Here is a 21,707-nt window from a genome sequence, read left to right as displayed (position 1 = left end):
ATCAAGCTTTCACCCAAATATATAATTATAAACTGTGGTTAAATGCTGTGAAGGGAAACTCAGAGTCAAATTAGAGGTAGGCCCTGCTCTTCTAGCAGACAAATAAATAATAGGTATCAAAGTAATGATAGCCTGCCTTGTGGAGATCTCTGAGCTTCTCCTGTTGGTCATTTCACATGGTCAATGTGGAGGAATTTTACTTTGACATCAGCCTCTTCCCCATCATGTGCTCAGGACACCTAGCATATCAGCGCTAGGCCCTTAGCAGGACCATGGAGAGAAGGGGCTTTGTTTCCCTCCTGGACTATCTTGCCAGAAATGGGATAAAAAAAGGAAGGAAAGAACCAGATTCCTCCTAGCCCGTCCAGTACTCTGTCTCTTTGACAGGGGTTTACGACTTAGTTCAAAGTGTGTTACCAATTCCAGATGCACCTTTATTCAAGTGCAAAAAAAAGAAAAAGGGGGACTGGGGTTGTGGCGCAGTGGTAGAACACTTGCCTAGCATGCGTGAGGCATGGAGTTTGATCCTTGGAACCACATAAAAATAAACAAATAAAATAAAGGTATTGTGTCCATCTACAACTAAAAATTAAATAAATAAATAAATAAATAAATAAATAAATAAATAAATAAAAAAGAAAGGAAAAGGGTGCTTTCAAAAGCACATTATTTAGCACTTTGGATTATCTATAGTTCTTCTACCCTCCAATAGAGGGAATGATTGAGAGCTGCTTGTTCCAGCTCCTCTGATGGAGGAAACTTTTGCATCCATAAGCTTAGAAATTCTGAGCTCTCCCTTTCAGCCTTTTCCCAGAGCATTTAATATTATGCTCTGCTGATCATGTTTTTTAAAATTAAAAAGGTATCAGTACACCCTTGTTTTGAGAAAATCTACATTACTCAGAGAAGTAATAGCCCTGCGCTGGTCACAATACTTGAAGGACCCCAAAGATAGCCAACTATAAAAACTGTGCCATTGAAGATGAATACGGTTGTCCTTGAAATTTAATTGGAAAAGGATTATTTTTTACCTTCAGTGGTAAACTAGTATGTGGTTTTTCTTTAAAATAAGAGAAAATAAAAAAGCTCAGCGTAACAGAAGGCCTTTGTCTTTCTGTTTACTGTCACTCTTGAATAAAGGGATGGGTTTTCTTTAACCTCTCACGACCTTGTTTAATTTTCTCTTCTCACCATTAGGGGCCTTTATGTGTAGTATATATTTATAAATCATTTTTGAAACTTCTCATTCTCAGCCTGGTCTTTCATTATTTCCTTTGAAATGGAAGAAAAAGAAGTCAACTATATGCATCTACGTAAGGGTCAGAAGAAGAAGAATTTTTAAGTATTAAAATATAAAATTATGTGGAACCAGTCTCTGCAGTGTTTTAGGAAGAAGGTGCTGTTATGTGCATTTAATATGACCTTAAGGTCTCTGATCTCTGTCATCGTTATTCTCTAATATCCACAGGGTGATGACAGGATAAGAAAGAAGGAGCTAGATAAAGCCACCAGGTATATGGAAATAGGACTGAACATGGCCTTATGAGTAAATTGGATGAGTATTCCCTGAATCATGTAAATTCATAACTTCATAAGAAAAATATGCATATTAATTTTCCCTTTTAGAATATTTTATTAAAGTATGTATTACACAGTACTTCAATCTCTTGGTCTGTTAAGAGGGTGATAGGAAGTTATCTACCCCACATATTTGTTGTGAGGTTTACATGGGAAAGTTTATCTAAAGCATTTAGAATACTTCCTGGTACATATTAAGTGCTCAGTAAATATTAGTTGTTGTACCAAGAATTCTGTGATATAAAAGAGTGATCATGTAGTTGAAATGTGGTTGTAGGTTTTTGAAAATGAAATACTTTTTTGTCCATTGACTGCATATTTTTTGTAATGTTGTCTATATAAATGGTCATCATATTTTTGTACTTGAGGATCAATTGGTTATTAATGTAAGGATGTCTTTTAGGACAGTGATAGATTCTTTGACTCTTGGTGCATGCAGAAGAAAAATGAGGATTTGTTATTTTTGGTGGACTCTGCTTACTGCTGGGCTCCTGAAATTCTACAAAGAGAATTTTCTAATTACATAGGCTCTAATTTAGAATGGCTCCTGGTGGTAATGAGATATTTCTCGCAGTGCCTTAGGATATGTTTTTGCCTAACCTGGTCAAATGCTTATGCTAGAGGGCACCCCTGTTACTGCTTAGCAGTCTAGCCTTTTCAGAGGTTTTGCTTCCAGAGCTATTTGACATCAAGCCAAATATAAATATGAAATTCTACTTTCCACATCTTTCAATGGGATGTATACTAGCAGAACTATGTTTTTGTTATTTATTTGTAACATTTCTTGAAAACCTGAGATACAAATTGGCATGTGCTCAGAGAACCCATGGGGTTTCACTGTGCCGCAGATCTCTTATATTTTTTTTCTCTTACATTAATTTTTTTTCTAAGTTGTTTTGTTCCTCCCTCCCTCCCTCCCCCCCCCCCTCTCTCTCTCATTGATTGCTATTATAAGTAACACTCAGAACTGTTTCCTTGGAGGGAGAACTGTCCTGACATGCCGTACTGTTCAATGTAGTGATAGGAAATATCTTTTCGCAACCTTTGTAGATAGGTTAAAAAAAATCAGAAAAGCCTGTTAGCATAATTTACAGTGAAAAAAAGCATCAAATACAAAAAATAGTGATGTTGGTGAGACTTTTGTTTTAAATTTAAGTTATTTCCTGATTCTTCTGAATTCTTAAATTTATCTTCCATTTCCCCAAAGACTGTGTACAGTTTATTGCAGCTTTTACCTGTAAAATTCTCCTAAGTGAAAGAAAGGTTGTAAGCAGTTCTGCCCATTTGGGTATAAGGACTAGTAAGAGAGTAGGTGGACACAGTGCTACAATGATTAGATTTATGTGATTAGTTTAATGTCAAATAGGTGAAACCAGAAGTTTGGATCAAAGTCCTGTTTAACTGGATCAACCAGTTAGTGGAATCAGAATGTTCCAATTGGTTTTGTCTTTAAGATACAACCCAGGTAATGTGCAAATGCCTGTTAATTTGATATTCCTGGGCATTTTTTATTGCCTGATAACCTATCTTAATGCTCACAGCACTGCTTAAATGACAGTAAAAGTAACCCAAGTGGTTCCTAAAGCTTAGGTTTCCAGCGAAGCAGAATGAGTCCTTAAGATGCCAGCACGTTGGAGTGTTGTTTCAGCATATTGTAACAATACCTGCTGGGGGATAAAATGCGTTCACTTTATAATAGATTGTAAAATATTCGACATAAAACTGTTTCTTTACAAAATGAGGCTCTTTGTAGCCCCTGTGCTGTGGTAAACTAAATCAAGTGCCCCACCGAAGTCCTCTTCTTGAGTTCAGCTTACACAGGATTTTCATAGTTAGGGATTTCTTTCCCTCTGCAGTCCCGTTGCTCATTATTTTATACACCTTCTGTGTAGAAGATGAGTAGCTGGCCAGTAGCTTTGTTTGCCAACATTCCTAAGTGGAGGATGGGAATTGATACTGACCTTGGAAGTTGAGAACTCAAATCGTCTTTAGTTTGAATGATTTTTACTAACAAGTTATCTTCAGTTAGGAGTAATTTGTATCATTCTATCTCTTGGTATGACTAGGTTAAATAGACTCTTCCCTCCCTACAGAAGCATAATTAGTTCTCAACTTTTTGTAGACAGGAAGAAGCCAGTGCAAGCTTGATTAATGAATGAATTACAGTATTTTGTTTTGGTGTTTTTTAGTCAATGAATGTAAGCCCGGGTGTCAGCCAGCAATATTAAGAGCCTGTGTTTATGATTTCATGCTGCAGATAACTCTGAAAATCCGTCAGGTGGCAGGAGATGCTATAGCTGCTGCTGCGGTAGTGTTAGGCCACTTCACCAAGGGCTTGGAGAGTATCCAAAGGTAGCTCACATAGTCGCACCAGTCACAATCTCTTGGATTGAAATTTAAATAGGGGAGGATTTTGGCTTAGTTTTGCTTGTTTTTTATTTTATTTTATTTTGAGATGAAAATTTGGTTTAATGTGAAAACATGGATTTATGAAAGCACACCAACCAGAGACCCTTACCAAGCTGGAAGAACCCAAAGCATCATGAGAGAAAGGGCATCATGGAGTAGACCACTACTTGGCTTCTGTCTCTTAAAACAATGTGGCAAAAGTGGGTCTAAGGACAGGGCATATATGAGAGAGGTCACACAGAACTCCAGTGACAAATTGTGTGTGTGTGTATTCTTAACTATTTTGTGACTTGCAAATATATTGGTGACTGATTATAATAATAATCATTGAGTGAGTATAAGCAAAGCGAAAGGTGATGTTCTTGGTGCTTTTGTTCATTCCTGCATTCCCCCACTATTTATTTAATGGCTTTTAGGTGCTAAGCGCAGCTCTTCAAGGTGTGAGAATCCCTCAGTAAGCAAAACAAATAGAAGCCCCAAACCTGTAGTCCTGTGAGACAGGTTTTAGACAATGCTAGAGACACTCTTAATTAGGGACATGAAAGAATAGCCTCGCACTGCTCTGGCTTGGTTATGTTGTAGAGGTGGATACTTCTGGCATATTTTATGTAGAACGTTGGATTGTGCATGTTGAAACAGTGATCTGGCCCTGCAGCAACCCTGAGACTCTTAACCATCCCTGTTTCACACAAGAGGGAACCAAGACACACAGAGAAGCAAATTTCTCAGGATCACAGTGAAGGTTTCTTGTACTTAGTCCAGGGCTGGGATTCACACTTAGGTTGCCTAATTTCAGAACCAGGAGGCTTAAATCTAATAGTGCTTTGCCTTTGCATTTGATACCTAATAGAATTTTTAAATATAGTTTAGGGGGGACTCTATATACTGAAAGGGCCTGATTATGAAGCAGTTTTTAGATAACGCTGGCTAGTCCGTAGTATATTCATAGGAAAGTATCCTTCAGAATAGTTTCGCTTCTATTCATTTATGGTGTTTCAAGCTTTTAAATGTTCTATTCATTGAAATGGTGATCCAGTTTCACTTGCTAGATATTTGAAATTGACTTTTTCATTGTCTCATTAGATTTTCTTTGTTGGCCAAATTTGTAGCTTATTTCTGGTTTGCATGGAAAGAATGGTGGGATTAATTGACTTTCTCCCATTAATTAAAACTATCCCTTGAGTGCAGTGCCTGAGACTTCCAAAAACGGGTCCTTCAGTGGCTGGAGGCAGGGATGGTTTCTTTGCTAAGGGAGGGGCTCTGCCATTGTTCGCTGCCTCCCTAGCCTTAAATTGTAGGGCCTGGTGCACTGGGAAGCCCATCATTCCTTTTGAGCTTGTAAATATTTTTGTTTCAGGGTGGCATAGACAGAAAACTAAGTTCTTGGACTGTCATAACCAAATGCTTTGATAGGAGCTACATTGTTGTATGCCTGTGCCTTGGCATGCATACACATGTGGATATTTGGCAAGACAGTTATTTTATAAAAGGATCTTCAAAAATTTTAAACATTTATAAAACTGCCCTTTTTCAGTATGAACAAAAGGTTGGATTTTAAACATTGAACATTTTAAATAAAAGTTGTTTTGTCAAGAAACTATTGAATTATTTTCATGGAAGGCAAAGATATATTAATAGAATCAATGTCTTAAGTAAGTGAAGTTGAGTTAATATTGATTCCATATCATTGTATATATTTTTTAATTAACTAAAGAGCCCAAGGGAGGAATGCTCATTTTCTTCAATGTCTTGACAAAGGAAATGACTGAAGTTTTTTTTTTCCCTCTCATTGTATTACATAGAAATAATATAGCTTTTCAGTAATAACTATAAAATAAAGATTCTGTAAAGGTGATATGAAATATTTTCACTTGTCAGAGAGGTTATTATGAGTGGAAGAAGTTTCAGACTATTTTGTATATATTACAGATGAGCTCTCTTGGTTCTGTATAAAAGGTGACATAATCTTAGCTACTGATTTAGTTGTCTTTGAGGCAGATAGAGGTTAATGGACTAAGATATTGAAATATTTAAGAAAAGGTAGATGACAGAATTTTTCATGAGATCATGGTATTTGTATCCAGTTTCCTTATGTACACACTGTGGAAATGCTTTATATTACGAAAGCTAATTAGGTAGAATGAAAAACACCCAGGAAACTCATGGAAATTTGTATTATTTTATATTTTTTATGACCCAGGAGCAGCTCAGAGCTGATTCTTGATGGACATTTTTAGAATGCTCTTCTTTATTGCTGATGAAAACTTGCTTAGGGAATAGGCAAGTTGAACTAATTATGTCAGGATTTGTCTCCATGGTGCCAAACGCAAGAAGGAAGTTTCTTGTCCTCACTGCTGTCTCAGTGCTGCCATGTCTTACACTCTTTGGGTCTCTAAAGATGCAATCCACAAATCTCTAGTGTGCTGGCCTTGAATCACATCTGGATTTAAATGACTCTCTGCCAGTTGCTAATACAATGCATGCTTTGTGCTTTGTCTCAGATAGCAAAGAGAAATAAAAAGACATTCACACTTAAGCTTTGTTAGATGATTATGGGCCATAATGAAATAAGGATATGTACCAAAGAATTGTCATGAAGTCCTGTCCCATCCTCTTGATTAACACATAACATTTGACGTTGTTTTGCAGAAGGCTGAAGAGAATGCAGAGGGTGGGGAGTCTGCCCTGGGACCAGATGGAGAGGTAAGGGAAGTTGCCCCCATCGCAGCCACGCTCTGCTGAACGGAGTCCCTCTCATATACAGTGCAGTACCATTCTGTGTGTATACTAATTTTATTTTTACTCAGCTAATCATTTTAAAAACAGTAGTACATAGTAGAAAATCAGAATGCTGTAAAAGGGATACAAAGAAAAGCAATCTGCTTCCATTTCAGACTGATAAGGTTTCTGTGGACCTTTCCAAAATTTTCTGTGCACAGATAGACCTATTGATAAATATATGGAATGTATGTGAATCCTACATGATTCTGTAACTACATTTGCTCAGTAAGTAATACAGAAGCATTAAGTATGACCCAGCTTCCCTAGTTGTTTATTAATTTGAAACTACAAAAATATATAAATTGAGAGGTTGGGGATATAGCTCAGAGGGTAAAGTGCTTGCCTCGCATGCACAAGGCCCTGGGTTTGATCCCAGTACCACACACACAAATATAAATTGAACAGTTCAAGTATTTGGTTAACTTATTTTTTGACAACTCTCAAGGCTTAGAGTAGAGCTCATGTACGTAAATACATGAACACAGTCCTCAATTTTATTTCCTGGTATTTCCAATATTCTCTTGGATCAGTAGGATACAGTTATTTATTTATTTATTGGATTTTTTTTTTTTTCTGAAAAACTCAAGGATCTGTTGCCAGTGATTCACAGTGAGGAGGCACATCCCCCAAGCAGAGCAGGAAGAAAGTTTGTTTGAAACTACCTCTTCCCTCACACCTTGATCAGCCTGTTTGGAGGGTTGGGCATGGGATGCCCCTTCTCATTCTCGAATCACTGTGCACACGAGTCCTGTTGTGTGCTCACACAGTCTGGATGCAGAAAAAAAAAAAAGGTCCTTCTATGCAGAAACCTTGAAAATACATGTTGTCTAACTACTGTAATTCATCACAAGGGAAGAAAGGATCAGGATAAATGTCTAAGTGAAGAAACTCTCAGTGGGCTGTTATGAGGGAATAATACTATCTATCAGAGCACTTAGACATGATTCCAGCTTGCCTTACCTAAGCATGTCGCATGTCTATTTGTAATTAGCAAGCATGCAAGAAGAGATTTAATATGTTACTGTCATTGTGCTCTTTCTCTTATTATCTCTTGGGAGTATTAGTCACTGATCTTGGACCTGTGACATATACCTTTTCCCCCTACTTTCATTTTTAACACATGTGAATTCTGATTGCTGAAGTTTGCAAAGTGGACATCTTGCTCAGTTTGTTGTGAAATAATGCTCTTATTAATCTTCTGTGTTCCTTCAGTGCTTTTTGCCAAAGTTCTAATTCCAGCCACAGTGATTTCCAATTTTCTTTGAGGCATGACATTAGCAATAAAGCAAGCTCTATTAAAATAGTTCCAGATATGACTTTTTTCCCAAGAGAAATGATAGCAAGTGGTCGATTTCCTTCTTTAGCTTGTGAGTGTATGGATGACCTTTTGCATTAATGAGGAAGAAACGTCATATTGCCACGCAATTTATTGGTAGTTGAAACCACTCTGTTAGACTGCATGAAAGGGAAAAGAATAAACTGGAGTAAGCTTTTTCTTCTTTTAAGGTTATTTTTGTGAACAATCACTAGTATATTTATATATTTTTTATTCTGACAGTGCTTTGTTGAGGGAGTAAAGAAGTATTTTTTTTTTTTTTGGTCATAGCCTATATGATATAGTAGATAGCCTTCAGCATGCTGTTTTCCCTGTCAGTTTGCTTAATTGGAATAGTAAATTATACAGTAATCCTAATTACAGCTGATAGTGTTTCCTTTATTTATTTGACCACAAAACCAATTAAGAATAACTTTGGAAAAATTCTTTGAAATAATGAATTGCCTAATCCATTTTATTGCTCTTGAGGAAGTAGGTAAACTTGAAGCAATCACAAATCAAGCATTTCCAAGCATTTCCAAGCATCTTACCTGGGAATGTGCTCCTAGAAGTTGGTATCCCATCAGTAGCATTCATTTGCCTAGGATTGCTCCATTTGGGGGCCTTTTGAGACAATTTGTTCTCGAGTAGGTTAAATACAACCTCTGCAATTTCATTTATTCTTTTAATTTTCTGAGCAAGACATTTTTTAGAACTTAGTAATGAACTTCAGCTTAGCCTTGATCAATCCACCAGGTTATAAATAATCAGGCCCTTTTCTTTATCATACAGGACAGTGGTTGAGTTAGATACCTGGTAGTTTGATTTTGGATAAAGAACACTGGTTCTGCAGAAGCCAGTCCAGCCACTAATGAGATAGCATGGACTATAGTACCTTTTCTTTCCTGATTCTTTGAAACCAAGGCTTTGCTATAGTTACCTAAGACTGTTAGTTGAGGTGGTGGTTGTTAGTTCCAGAAAACCAAGATCAACTCTGCCTGCCTTAGGTAAAAAAAGGGAATGTAGTACAGATTGAGTATCCCTTATCCTAAGTGCTTGGGACCAGAAATGTTTAAGATTTTAGATGTTTTTGGATTTGGGAATAATTTGCATATACATAATGAGATTGTCTTGGGGATGGGACCCAACTCTGAACATGCATTTCATTTATGTTTCACATAAACCTTACACACATAGCCTGAAAGTAATTTTACACCATATTTTTAGTCCACCTGTGTTTTGACTGTGACCCGTTCTATGAGTTGTGGAGTTTTCTACTTGTATGTGTCATGTCAGACTCAAAAAGCTTTGGAGTTGTTTGATTATTTTTGGATTAGGGCTGCTCACCCTGTAGGAGGATATTGGTAACTCATCAGATCTCCAGGAATACTGGAGAATCAGACCCAGAACTCTGACCAGTATGGTACTGTGCAACTAATCTGTTGAAGACTTACTTGGCTGCTGTTGGGAGTGGGAGCTTGACTGAGCCCATGGCATTTCACTGACATGGCTGCCACTGTGATCTGCCGCCTTCTGGTGCACTGGTTGGTCCCCACTGCCTTGAACTTTTAGCTCTTAAATCAGAGTGTTGGTGAATGCATACAGTTGGAGCAGCTAAGGTCTCGAACCTGCACCTTAGCTGCCAGGGAGGCTGGCATTTTCAGTTCTTTAGTGGGAGGTGGCCTCTCACTTCCCCCCCCCAGACACATTAGGTAGTGAAACTTCAAAGCACAAGGAAAGGTTTCAGATGCTGGGCAGCCAAATGGCTGAGAAATGTCTAGTGCCGACCGAGAGGGTGTCTTAAGATCCAGCAGTGACATGACTTTTCCCCCCCTTCTAGCCAATAGATGAGAGCAGTCAGATGAGTGACCTGCCTGTCAAAGTGACTCACACAGAAACTGGCAAAGTCCTCTTTGGACCAGAAGCACCCAAAGCAAGTCAGCTGGACGCCTGGTTGGAAATGAATCCTGGGTATGGCATGAAAGCACCATTACTGGTGTTCTTCGGGCTTCTAAGGTTTTGATGATCCTTGTAAAGTCCTTGAGACTAAAACAGTGTGGGCGTGCTGAGACGGTGGAAGTGCTTTTCTGCGTCTGTCATCTGTACACAGAACATGCTCCTTAAGTCCTGCGTGTCTATTGTTTCACCATTTAAAGAACTAAACCCCCTTCTTTTTCTCTATTCCTTTCCTTAGTTATGAAGTTGCCCCTAGATCTGACAGTGAAGAGAGTGATTCTGACTATGAGGAGGAGGTATGTATACATCTGTGTTTGGGGTTTACTATTTAAGTTCAAAAGGAAGGAAAGTTTTTTCTTAATGGAGTCCCAGACCCAGAGTCCTTCTGTCCCTTCTTCCTCTAGGGTTGGCTTTCAGGTGAAGGTTGGAGCTAAGCATGTGCAAGAGCTCTGATGATACATGCCTAGTGCCACACTGATCTCCTGGGGCTCCCGGCTGATGGGGAAGCTCAGTGAATTCTAAACTCATTTGGGACCAAGAGAAGAGAAGTGGGCATTAAATTGGAGATGGTGAAAAGGTCTTTAGGGGAAAATTGACGATGGATTTCATTGGGAAGGGCAGTCCCATGCCTCCGAGTGGTTCACAGTGAGAGTTAATTGCCTAAAAATTTCGAAGTCCATGAGCCTTAGAGTCCATTTGAAGGTGCAAACCTGAGAACTTAGATAAAAAGAGTACCATGGTCTTGGCTTAATGAGTTTATCGATCCTCTGGATTTCTCTCTAAATGTGATTTTTGTTTGAATCCTTAGATATACTTGTTACCTAAAGAGAAGCACACTTCTCAGTCTCTTGGAAGGAATTCTTAATGTCTAGAACATAAATTGGGAATCTTGGATACTTTGAATAGAAACTAGGAAATAATTACGGTATTTGTTAGGTCAGTTGTAAAATTTTAATAATTACAAATAGAAGGATTAAAAGAAGTTTAAATACTCAGAAATGTGTGATGTGAACCAGCAGCAGAAAGCAGTGTTCCTCTGCACGGAGCACTTGGGGGATCCTTGGAGTTCTGCAGGCATATTCATAGGGAACGTATTTAGGAGAAGGAGTATGTTAAGATGTCTGAAGCCTGCCTTTGGAGAGAGGGATGTAGCAGATATGGTGTACCGGGCTCTCTGATAACCACATGATGACAAATATGCAAATTCATGGCATGATTTTTACATATTTACTCTTGGGAGCAAGGGTCTAGTGTCCCCAGAGGGTCCCTTTCATTCTCCCATTGAATGCTCTAAACAAAAATGGAGTGGTGAGTTGCCTGGTAAGTAGATGTTAAATTTACTTCCTCTCTTCACTGTATTTATGGCTTCATTCATGAAGTTGGATGCAACTTCTCTTTTCAGGAAATGCCAATCATAAAATTCCCTCGTTAAAAGGTAGTTTTCCCCATATCTTTGCTCCTTTCCCAGGATGAAGAAGAAGAGTCTAGTAGGCAGGAAACCGAAGAGAAAATCCTCCTGGATCCAAACAGTGAAGAAGTTTCCGAGAAAGATGCGAAGCAGATCATTGAGTATGTGTCTCTGTTTTCTCCCTTGGAGATATACTGCATGAGGATCATACTGTGTGGTTTTTCCTTTAGAAACTATTGTTTAAGGGAGGGAGCCATCTTCATGCCTGTAGTTGATTGGCACTGTCCCCGAAGCCTCTCAGAGGTCACTGAGCTCCAGGCCCCCAGGTCCACAGGCTCCATGTTGCTCATCTCCTCCCTTTGTTCCTCTTCCCTTCCTCCTCGCCTTCCTCCCACCCTCCCTTCCTCCCCACTCTTCTCCTTCCTTATTCCCTCCTCCATTGTGGCCTGTTCACACTGGTCATTGGCACTTCTGTCCCAAGTGGGAATAATCAGATTTACCCCTATCTGGTGAAGCTGCTTCCCTGCTTTTTCTGCCTCCCTTAATGGGACCCTCACCCAGAAACCCGAGTTTGCAATGCCATTCCATGTCTCACCCTGGCTGCCATAGCTGAGTCAGCCCTGGGCTCCACCCAGCTCCTCAATACCCACTCCACCCTTCTGGGTACCAGGTCTTACCATCCTATCAGTGATCTACACATCTCTCTGCTTGGATAGCTCATTATTATAAGGAAAGTTGTATTATTGTAAGAAAATTGTTGTGAAACAGTATGCAAAAAGGAAAATTTTAAAAGTTGAATTGTTTTCTGAAAACCATAAACATCCTAATATTCTCCCCCCTCCTTTTCCATAGCTAGCTGCCCCATTTCAAAAACCTTTGTTTTCCCAATGCACTCCTGTTCCTTTGCTGAAGGCGTTTGGAACACCTCCGTGGCTCTTTATTGCCCATGGAGTAAAATATGGCCTCATTAACAAGGCATAAAAGATCAGAGACTACCTTCCTTCCTTCTTAACCCTGTAATGTCCTCTTTGATCCTCTCCCATATGTCCTCCAGTCTTTAGCCAATGTTCTGTGAAAAGAACAAATTCATTGGCAGAAGATTAATCTGTATCTGTAGGGTTCAAGCCCCTCTCAGTCTTTGGAGATCAAGGACACCTGTTGTGGCCTGGGCAGAGGAAGTAACCTCTCTGAGCCTCAAGTTCCTTATATGCCTAGAATCGGGATAATGCTTACCTTGCTTCGTTTCTGTGACGATTATAGCAAATGTGTTTTAAGTACAAGGCATGTAGTCGTTGCTAAACTATCTGTACTGCAGCTTTTTTAGACTCTCCGTTCTTTTTTGGGGTGAAATAGCACCACACTCAAGTGACCATGTGTGAGTCTCCGTTTTGTTGTCCTCAGGACCGCGAAGCAAGATGTAGATGATGAATACAGCATGCAGTACAGTGCCAGGGGGTCCCAGTCCTACTACACTGTGGCTCATGCCATCTCGGAACGGGTGGAGAAGCAGTCTGCCCTCCTCATCAATGGGACTCTGAAGCATTACCAGGTGATCAGCATGTCCGTGTGTCCTTGGCAAGCCATTGTGTGTTACCTGAGGTCAATTGGAGTGTGTCATGCAGCTTTTGATGGCTTGAAGACGGTGACACATTTTAGGTCATGTCACTTATATTGAGAGTCCCTCCATCAAGTCTGTAATCCTTCTTTCAGCGTCTTTCTACACGTGTTGTCTTCTTTTGCAGGACACACCATACCGGTTTTCTCTTATAGTTTTGGGGATGAATTTTGTTATAAGGAATACTGACTTAACATTTGGAAAGTTTCACTGTGTGTGGATCTCTTCAAAATGGAAAATCTAGCCACATCCTTTTAGCATAGAAAACCTCCGTACCTGAAGTAAATGAAATATTTCTTTAAAAGTTTTAATTTTAGCTAGAGTTTCATGCTATGGATCTTACCAGCTAGTATAATCTACTACATTTATGCTTTTTCTTTTGAAAGGCACCATATAGTTGTAAGCACCTGTGCTTTGAATAAAAACTAGGCTATCAACAACAGATTTTCATTTGATCTGCCTGGATTGAGGCCCGTTCTTTCACCTTTTACTTCCTGTAGTGTTTTCTCAAAGTGCGTTCATTGGAAGCATTGGTTCCATGAGTTTTTATTAAAATATATTTATATATAATAATAATGGTTTGGGGGAAATACTTTCAACTGTAACTGGGACCATCATGTAATTTTCTATTCTAAATTTGGATACGTGTGTGGTTGTGTAGGGGCTCTTACTGTTGGCCATAGGCATAACTCTGGTCTGCCCCAAGCCAACCAGACATGGTCCCCTTGGCATTTGCCTCTCTCGGAAATCCATGCTGCACATCCGCATCGTGCAGTAAAATATCTTTATTTATATTGCTTAAGTTTGTATTTATTAAGCTTCTTTTATCACCAAAGCCATTCTTTTATATCACTTATGAAGGTCCTATAAAATGTGTATCTTGTAGAAAATGCATGAAGAAGTGCATGCTTTAGATCAGTGGTTCTTAAGCTTCTTGGCACCAGGTCCTATCCATTCTTAAAAGTTGGCACTGTTTGCTGCTGTCACATGAGAGGGGGGCATGCCTCAACTGGTTGTACCATGCTGCCTGGATTGGTGCTAAAGTGCCAGAAGTTGTGCCCACAATTTATTTTGCACCATTAGTGCTGATGTCAGTGCAGTAAAAATGACCAATAATGCCTTGATATTATGATGAAAATTGTTTCGACCTTAGGATGTTCTGGATGTTCTACAAAGATCTTGGGTGACCCCAGAGTCCCTGGAGCACACTTGGAGGACCATTGCTGTCTCTCCCTGACATGGATATTAACTCATGGTGTAGTCTAACGAACTGTCGTGTACCTGTATAAGAGATTCATTTTTGGATTATTCATCAGTAACTTTTTTTAATGCCATGTGATTCCCTCCTGCCCTCCAGCACCTCTGTAAGCACTCCTCATCACTCCCGTTTCAAACCTCCCTCCTCTGGTTTCCAAATGTGAGTCCTGTCCCTCTCCCCTCCTCTGGAAGATTCCCTGGATGTGGGTTGTACAGTCTCCCTCTGGATATTTGCCTGGTGAAGTTTCTTCTTCTTGGAAATCTGCACCTTTATCTGCCTGATGAGTTCTCTGTTTTTTCACTAATCAATTCGAATTATGGCTCACAGCTTTGCATGGTCATCCTCTCTATGAGTAAGCTTTCTGTCTTGCTCCTGACAGGATTTTGTACATTTACTATTTATTTAACCTTGACACACATAGCTGTGGCCTTCCTGCTACTTCCTGGAGAGCCACACCTGCCCCTGTCTCAATCCCACAGCCTAGGAAAGTCCCCATCACTGTCTATAGTTACTGTGAATTTCTAGTCCTTTCTACTGCAAGTTTCTGCATTTGTTTTATCCAGAATTAACACAGATACAAAATTCAGTCCCTTTTTCAGTTTCATTAAAAAAAAATTATCCTCACTAAGTATCCAGGGCTCCTGGCATTTAGCTGACTTTCCTAAAAGTCTGGTGGCATCAGGGTCATGTTGCAGGCAGACAGCCTTTCTTGCCCAGCACCTTGTGGGTTCCGTTTATTTCCCCTTCTTCCCTCTCTTTTTGCCCATTCTCTTTGAGGCTCTTTCTGTTTCTCTCTGTATCTCTTGGTTTTGCTGTAGTTGTGCAGAAACCTTTAGGATGACTTGTTTTTTTTCACCAGGTACTCCATGCAGCTCATGAAAATATTTTTTTCAAACCATTGTAGAATCTACCTAAGAAAAATTCTGGCTAATACAGTTTTTAGCACATAACATTGTCACTGTTGGCTACTTCTCGGTACATGGGTATAGGTGTTTATTGTTTCCTCTTTGACTGCAAAGGGAGACTTGCATCTTACACACCTTGGTATCCATCTGCTATAGCTCCTTGGTGATCCTTTGCAAAGAATAGTCATTTAATAAATATTTTAAATACACAAATAACTCACTTTGTTCTTACATACAATGAATTGATATTAACCATTCACTGAGCATAACTTCATTGGTAAGCCAAATTGACTTCTGGATGTATGCATTGTACGTTGTGTGGGGGTGGGTGGTTGATTCTGCCATTTTAAACGCAGCATCTTTGATATCATAGTGCAAGGGAGTTGGTTATTGGGGAGGGAGTTTTAACAACTTTGCATTATTACCTTCCTTTTGTACTTAACATGAAGAATCCAAAGCGCAGGGCTTCTGTGCTTTAAGATATGTCGAACAGGTTTCCAGGCGATCAGCTCCCAGTGTGCCGCCTTTCTGGAGAACCCACATGGCAGAGTCTCCATGTGCTGCCTGGGAACATTCTCTCTGCCAAGAAAAGAAATGCCCTCCCATGGGCCCAGCAGAGTAGCCCTGGCTCCCTGGTCAGTGCCTCTTCACTGAGGGGATGCACCCTGGGGGCATCACCAAGAAGCATGTTTCTAATGATTAATGGTCTGTGTGCCAAACCTGCCTTCTGGTTTGTTCCTCTTTAATCCTCTTGTTGGCTTTTTGTTCTTGGAGTGTTTGGAATAGATTTGGGTTTGGGTTTTCTTCGTTTGTAATAATTCTAGAATGTCATATACTGTGAAATGCTAAGTAGGGATGAGCAGCAGAACTGCTTAAAATCCCACCAGTTTGCTGTAGCCCATCATTTCTAAATATGATTAACACTCAACACCTGCCAAGCAGCAGGGAAGATTACAGGCTCATATTTTAAATTCTTTTTGTGTTGGTGCTTCCCCCAGTTTTCTACTGTGGGAAACCCGGCATACAGCACGGGGAAGGTAAGAAGTCACAGCCTCACTTGAGTTGTATTAGTATTAATTACCTGTGCAGATCTTGGATAATTGAAGCAATTACTCTTCATTTCAGCTCCAGGGCCTGGAATGGATGGTTTCCCTGTATAATAACAATTTGAACGGAATCTTAGCTGATGAAATGGGCCTAGGCAAGACCATACAGACCATTGCACTCATCACTTATCTGATGGAGCACAAAAGACTCAATGGCCCCTATCTCATCATTGTTCCCCTTTCGTAAGTCAAGTCATTTATTCCACAGTCACTGTTCTGTACATTGTAGATTGCCCTATTAGTAGCTTGTCCTTGTTTCTCACGGAAGACAGAATTGTATCATGTAGTAGGATTACCAAGTGCATGTAATCTGAATTTAGGTTTTAATTTCCTACTCCCCCAGCCTTTTTGATTGGCTAATTAAGTATGGGACCAAGTGAGTTTATCAGCAATTAGCATCACTGTCTACACAGCCTGCACACTGTATCACTGTATTTATTAGTGGGTCTTGTCAATCATCTCTCAAGTGGCTCACAAAAGAGAAAGATATAGGTGGTTTTTTTTTTAAAGATTAAAATTTTTTTTTCTTGACATACACAAAAGATTATCTATAGAAGTTTTCCTTAATCTTTTAAAGCAGAACGGAAATCAAAATTATAACTGAATTTTGCATTAAGCTAACTTCAGTGTGCGCACTTTGTGTTTCAGTGGCTTTGCTGCTTCAGAAAGACTAATTTTTGCTATTACCATTACATTCCCACTGCCTCACCCACTAGGTGTTTCCTCCCGAGTCTTCAGTGGAGGCTCCTATGTGAAGGAATAACTCTTCACAGCCACCCTCCCTGGGAGTGCGTGGATCTGACGAGGGCGTGAAGTGGCAGCTTTATGAATTGTCTGTTTCCCCTATATGTGGGCATCCTTTGCATTTTATCTGTTCTGCAGGTTCTGACTCAAAAGAGTCATACAGTATTTCTTTCCCTGATTTATCTAATATTTTCATATGTATGATTTTTCCCCCCTCAATCAAGTTTTCTCTGAACTTATATGACTAGTTCTAAAGATTCCCCACCTCGCTGTGGCAGTTGCTGTTTCTCATGATCATATTAAAATTTAGTTTTTCTGTATTCATGTACTTTTACATTTTTTTTCTTAAGTTTTTTTCTTTTTTATGAAACACAAAGTTGTTACCATTTGTGGCAGCTTATTTTTATCTTGTCTCTTATTTCTACAGGTTTAAAAATCAATATGTAGGGGCTGAGGTTGTAGCTCAGTGGTAGGGTGCTTTTCTAGCCCATATGAAGCTCTGGGTTTGATCCTCAGCATCACATAAAAATAAATAAAACAAAGGTATTGTGTCCATCTATAAGTTTAAAAAAATCAGTATGTAGTTGAGATAGTTTATATTCTCTAGCCCCTTTTAAGGCAAGGCCTGAAAATAAATAAGAACATCTTTTTAGACATTGACTTTTATACAAATGTCTTTTTTACTGTATTTTTCTTTGTCATTGTTCTATAGGACTCTTTCTAACTGGACATATGAATTTGACAAATGGGCTCCTTCTGTGGTGAAAATTTCTTACAAGGTTTGGAATGCTGTATTTATATATAAATGTGGAAAAGCAAAAAATAGACCCTATTTTCTTCATTCCATATGCACATCTGTGAACTGTATTTGGTTGTAAAGTTTTGTCATGTACATCATGTACTAAACAGTGAGAGTTAATCATCCCAAGAAGATTACTGTAATAAACCATAATTACTTTCAGATAGTGAAATGCAGAAGAAAATTGTTAATTATCATATTGCGAAGTTTCTGATGAGAGTAATACAAATGACAAATATCGCACATTCTGCGTGCTGCTGACTGGCTCACTGTGGGCTGCTACAGTGCCGAATGTTCCTGCAAAGCCAGGCAATTACCAGGGCGCCGGGGCTGCCTGCTGCATGCTCCCACAGAAATGGAGCCTTTCAGCCGATCAGCGGGTTCCCTACTACTGCAAGCTTGCTGCAATTTCCTCTTCTTTTTCCCTCCCTCTGTCTTAAGTAGGAAAACCTTCCTATAAGGGCCTAGAAAGTGTCAAGATGTGCGTGATTTAGCCAAGACTTTCTTCACGGATAATGGATCAGGATATGATAATGCACACATGTGGGAATGTCACGTCTAGGCTCCATTAGGCTATGAATAGTGAGAAATAGCACCCACGTACTTTCCATCAGGTAATCTATATATTTTTCTTTCCATTCAGGGTACCCCTGCCATGCGCCGCTCCCTTGTCCCCCAGCTACGGAGTGGCAAATTCAATGTCCTCTTGACTACTTACGAGTACATTATAAAAGACAAGCACATTCTTGCAAAGGTATGTTTTTAAAGAAATTCTTTTATCTCTAATTATGGACCATCTCTGCAGAGTGTAAAGTATCCCTCAAATTATACTCAATGGTATAATTTGATCATTGGATGGCTGGTGTCTCTCTCTCTCTCTCTCTCTCTCTCTCTCTCTCTCTTAATGAGTGTGATATATTTTGGCCATGGATTTCTCTTTGTCTTTCTTTTTTTTTGGAGTGAGTGTGATTGATGCTGGGATTTCCCCCATCTTCTCATAGCTAACGAGTTGACATCTTTTAAAAAAATTCACCTGGGTTTCTTTGGTTCCTTTGGCAGCTTCTCTCTCCAATAACCCTGAATGTGCTTGGGAAGAAATAATTGTTTTTGTCGCCCTGGGTTATTGTCAGCATAACTTCATTCCTCTGGTGCCTCTCTCTCTCTCCAAAGATGAGTAGGTACCTCTCCATATGGTCCCTTTCCGTATGAGCACTTATTCAAGCTGAGTCTCCTGTGCTGTATCTGTTTTCTGGTTTTTTCCTGGTAAAAGGATGGGCGATCATTGCTCAGATTACTCAGGGTTGTTCTGTGACTATTTATCTGAAGCTGAAAAAGAGTTGTTTCTGTGACCTGTATGTCTCCTCATTTGTATGTGCTATGTTGTCCTTTAGCACAACAGAGAAGGGTTTTTCTTTTCCATTTATAGCATCTTATCTCTGAATATGTTCATGTGGAAAGATGGAAGTAGGGTTTTTCATGGAACAAATCATGAAAACTTATTTTTTTCCCCCTTGGTAATTTCTTTTACCCTGTGGGGTTTTGAAACCACTATAATCTGAAACTGAGTTATGGCCAGAATTGAAGAGAATCTCTGTTTCTGGGGGTTTGTTCTATCTCTGCATTAAACCTTTGCTCTGGGAACTGAGAGTTCCTTTCATGGCATCATAGGAAATAGCATAAAGGAAACGTGTTCCCAGGGGAGGTTTAATAATTGAGATGGCACTGACAACAGTGCTGTGTTCCCATTCCTCACAGTCAGAGATGAATTTGACAATGTCAAAAATGACGTGTTTCCATTATTACTAAGGGAATGTGTTTGTACATTTGAGATCCTTTTTAAAACAATTCACATCGTATCTTCTGCATATGTATTTCAAAATTCATTGGAGACGCCTGGTAATGAGATACATTGCTTTTATTTGTTGCTGGAGAGTTGGAGCTCCAGAAAGGGGTAGTAATTTTTTCCAAGTGGAAGACCTAATTAGTAGTAGACCCAATAGCAAAATCAAAGGCCTCTGCTTCCTTGTTTATTATTTCATAAGCTAAATTAGGCAGGAATGTAGATTAAGAGTATTTATTTTAGTATATTTTTGGTCTGCAGGCCTCTGTTTATGCTTTGGTAGGTCTGGGAGAGTTGACTGTTCAACTGTAGTCATTCTTAAACACTCTAGAGAAAGTGACAAAAATTCTGGTAGTTTCTTTTACCTGTATATTCCAGCCAAACTGGTGATTTTATTCCTTTTCCCCAGTGTACTGGTGCTTCTAATGAGGAAGGTGAGGACTGTAAATACATTGCTTGTCAGCTTCCTCTCACTAAGAGCTTTGCAGCAGGGTCCAGGGACATCTGAGCAGCAGATGCTTTTCTTGGCCATTGCCACTGTTGTGCAGGGAATGGAAAGGCTTAGTGGAACATCCCTCACCATCAGTCAGAAGAGGGCTGAGGGTAAGATATAAAAGAGAAAAGGAATAGACCGAGGAAGGAGGATCATGCATTCCCATTATTGACTTTGTGATAGTCATGTGGGGGAATTTGTCCTGTTGAATTTTGCAGTTTTGGCATAACCAGAGGAATGAGGTTTTTGCATTGCCTCTTTGCCAGTGAGTATATTTTTATTTTTGATAAAACAGGTTCTGGATCTCGCAGGTAAGAAATATGCATGAACTGGGGGAACCCAGATGCTTGAGAAGAAGTTGAACGTTCAGATTTTTATGTGAAAAGTCTTAACTTTTTACTGTTAGCAATCAACTCAAACAAAACAAAAGGGTACAACATAAAAACCAACACTGTGCCAAGCCCTAAAGATAGTAGCTAGCTTATATTAAGAGAAAAGAAGGTGCAAGCCGGGCTTGGTGGTGCATGCCTGTACCCCAGCAGCTTGGGAGGCTGAGACAGGAGGATCATGATTTCAAAGACAGCCTCAGCAACTGAGCAAGGTCCTAAACAACTTGGCAAGACCCTGTCTCAAAATAAAAACATAAAAAAGGACTGGAGAGATGGTTCAGTGGTTAAGTGCCCCTGAGTGCAATCCCCGGTGCTGCCCCCACCCCAAAAAAAGAAGGTGCAAAGCTAAGAGTATCTCAGCTATAGATACCTGCTGGTACTATCTTGGAAACATCAGACATGAACTTTGGCTTCAAGTGGGTACCTATATAATCTGTGCTTATGTGAGTGCCACAGTCTTGGCTGGGCACAGAATCACGAGCCACCACACACTTTTGTAGATTCAAACAGCAATTCTTTATTCCCGAACTCACACCGGCCTCCACACACGTTCTCGGGCAATCCCAGTTCTGCTGCCACCCAATTCACCTACTCCACGAGGCTTCCTTCCCAAAATACTCTCTGAATCTCAAAAGGAGCTCAGGTAGCAGGAATGCCCTATTTCCAGCAGCAATAATCCTCAACATCGAACTTCCCTAAAACCCAAGGTCTTAAACTGGGAACGCCCTTAACTCAAGGAGCGGGATACTTCCTCAAACTGCAGGACACACCCTAATCCTGGATCCACCCTGGTCATTGAGCAGGGTCACTTTTCTCAAACACACATGCAAGGTCACAGCAAATTTCCAAGGCAAGTCCATTTAACATGGGGTACGCTGGCAAGGAAATATCGATGCATCATTCCTACTTGGCAATGGCCCTCAGCATGTGAGCAGGGCCATGGCCATGAAGTCTGGAATAGCTGACATAAGACAGTATGGATAGAAGGAGAACTGGAGGGGAGATGCAGGATCAACCATTTCATTTTGGGCCCAAGTTTCCTTCCTCATAAAGGGTGACTTGGAGTCATGCATCCTCTGCAGAAGAATGTTGCTTTAACATTCCATTACCA

At 39.8% G+C, this 21,707-nt stretch overlaps 1 protein-coding gene across 7 annotated transcripts in view; it reads left to right on the top strand.

Moving 5' to 3' along the window:
* The window catches only part of SMARCA2 (SWI/SNF related BAF chromatin remodeling complex subunit ATPase 2), a 166,855-nt gene that overhangs the window by 48,188 nt on the left and 96,960 nt on the right, over nucleotides 1-21,707 (top strand). For all 7 annotated transcript variants that reach the window (XM_081282449.1, XM_081282448.1, XM_081282450.1 and 4 more), the window contains 8 exons: nucleotides 6,637-6,690; nucleotides 9,924-10,054; nucleotides 10,278-10,335; nucleotides 11,508-11,608; nucleotides 12,849-12,996; nucleotides 16,351-16,514; nucleotides 17,788-17,854; nucleotides 18,518-18,628. In XM_081282449.1, coding sequence (XP_081138575.1) covers nucleotides 6,637-6,690; nucleotides 9,924-10,054; nucleotides 10,278-10,335; nucleotides 11,508-11,608; nucleotides 12,849-12,996; nucleotides 16,351-16,514; nucleotides 17,788-17,854; nucleotides 18,518-18,628 — 834 coding nt within the window. The remainder of the gene's footprint in view (nucleotides 1-6,636; nucleotides 6,691-9,923; nucleotides 10,055-10,277; nucleotides 10,336-11,507; nucleotides 11,609-12,848; nucleotides 12,997-16,350; nucleotides 16,515-17,787; nucleotides 17,855-18,517; nucleotides 18,629-21,707) is intronic.

The sequence above is a fragment of the Spermophilus citellus genome (genome assembly GCF_964194105.1).
Source record: "Spermophilus citellus genome assembly, chromosome: 2".
In the NCBI taxonomy this organism is placed as follows: Eukaryota; Metazoa; Chordata; class Mammalia; order Rodentia; family Sciuridae; genus Spermophilus; species Spermophilus citellus.
This window is presented reverse-complemented; position numbering and strand designations above follow the sequence as displayed.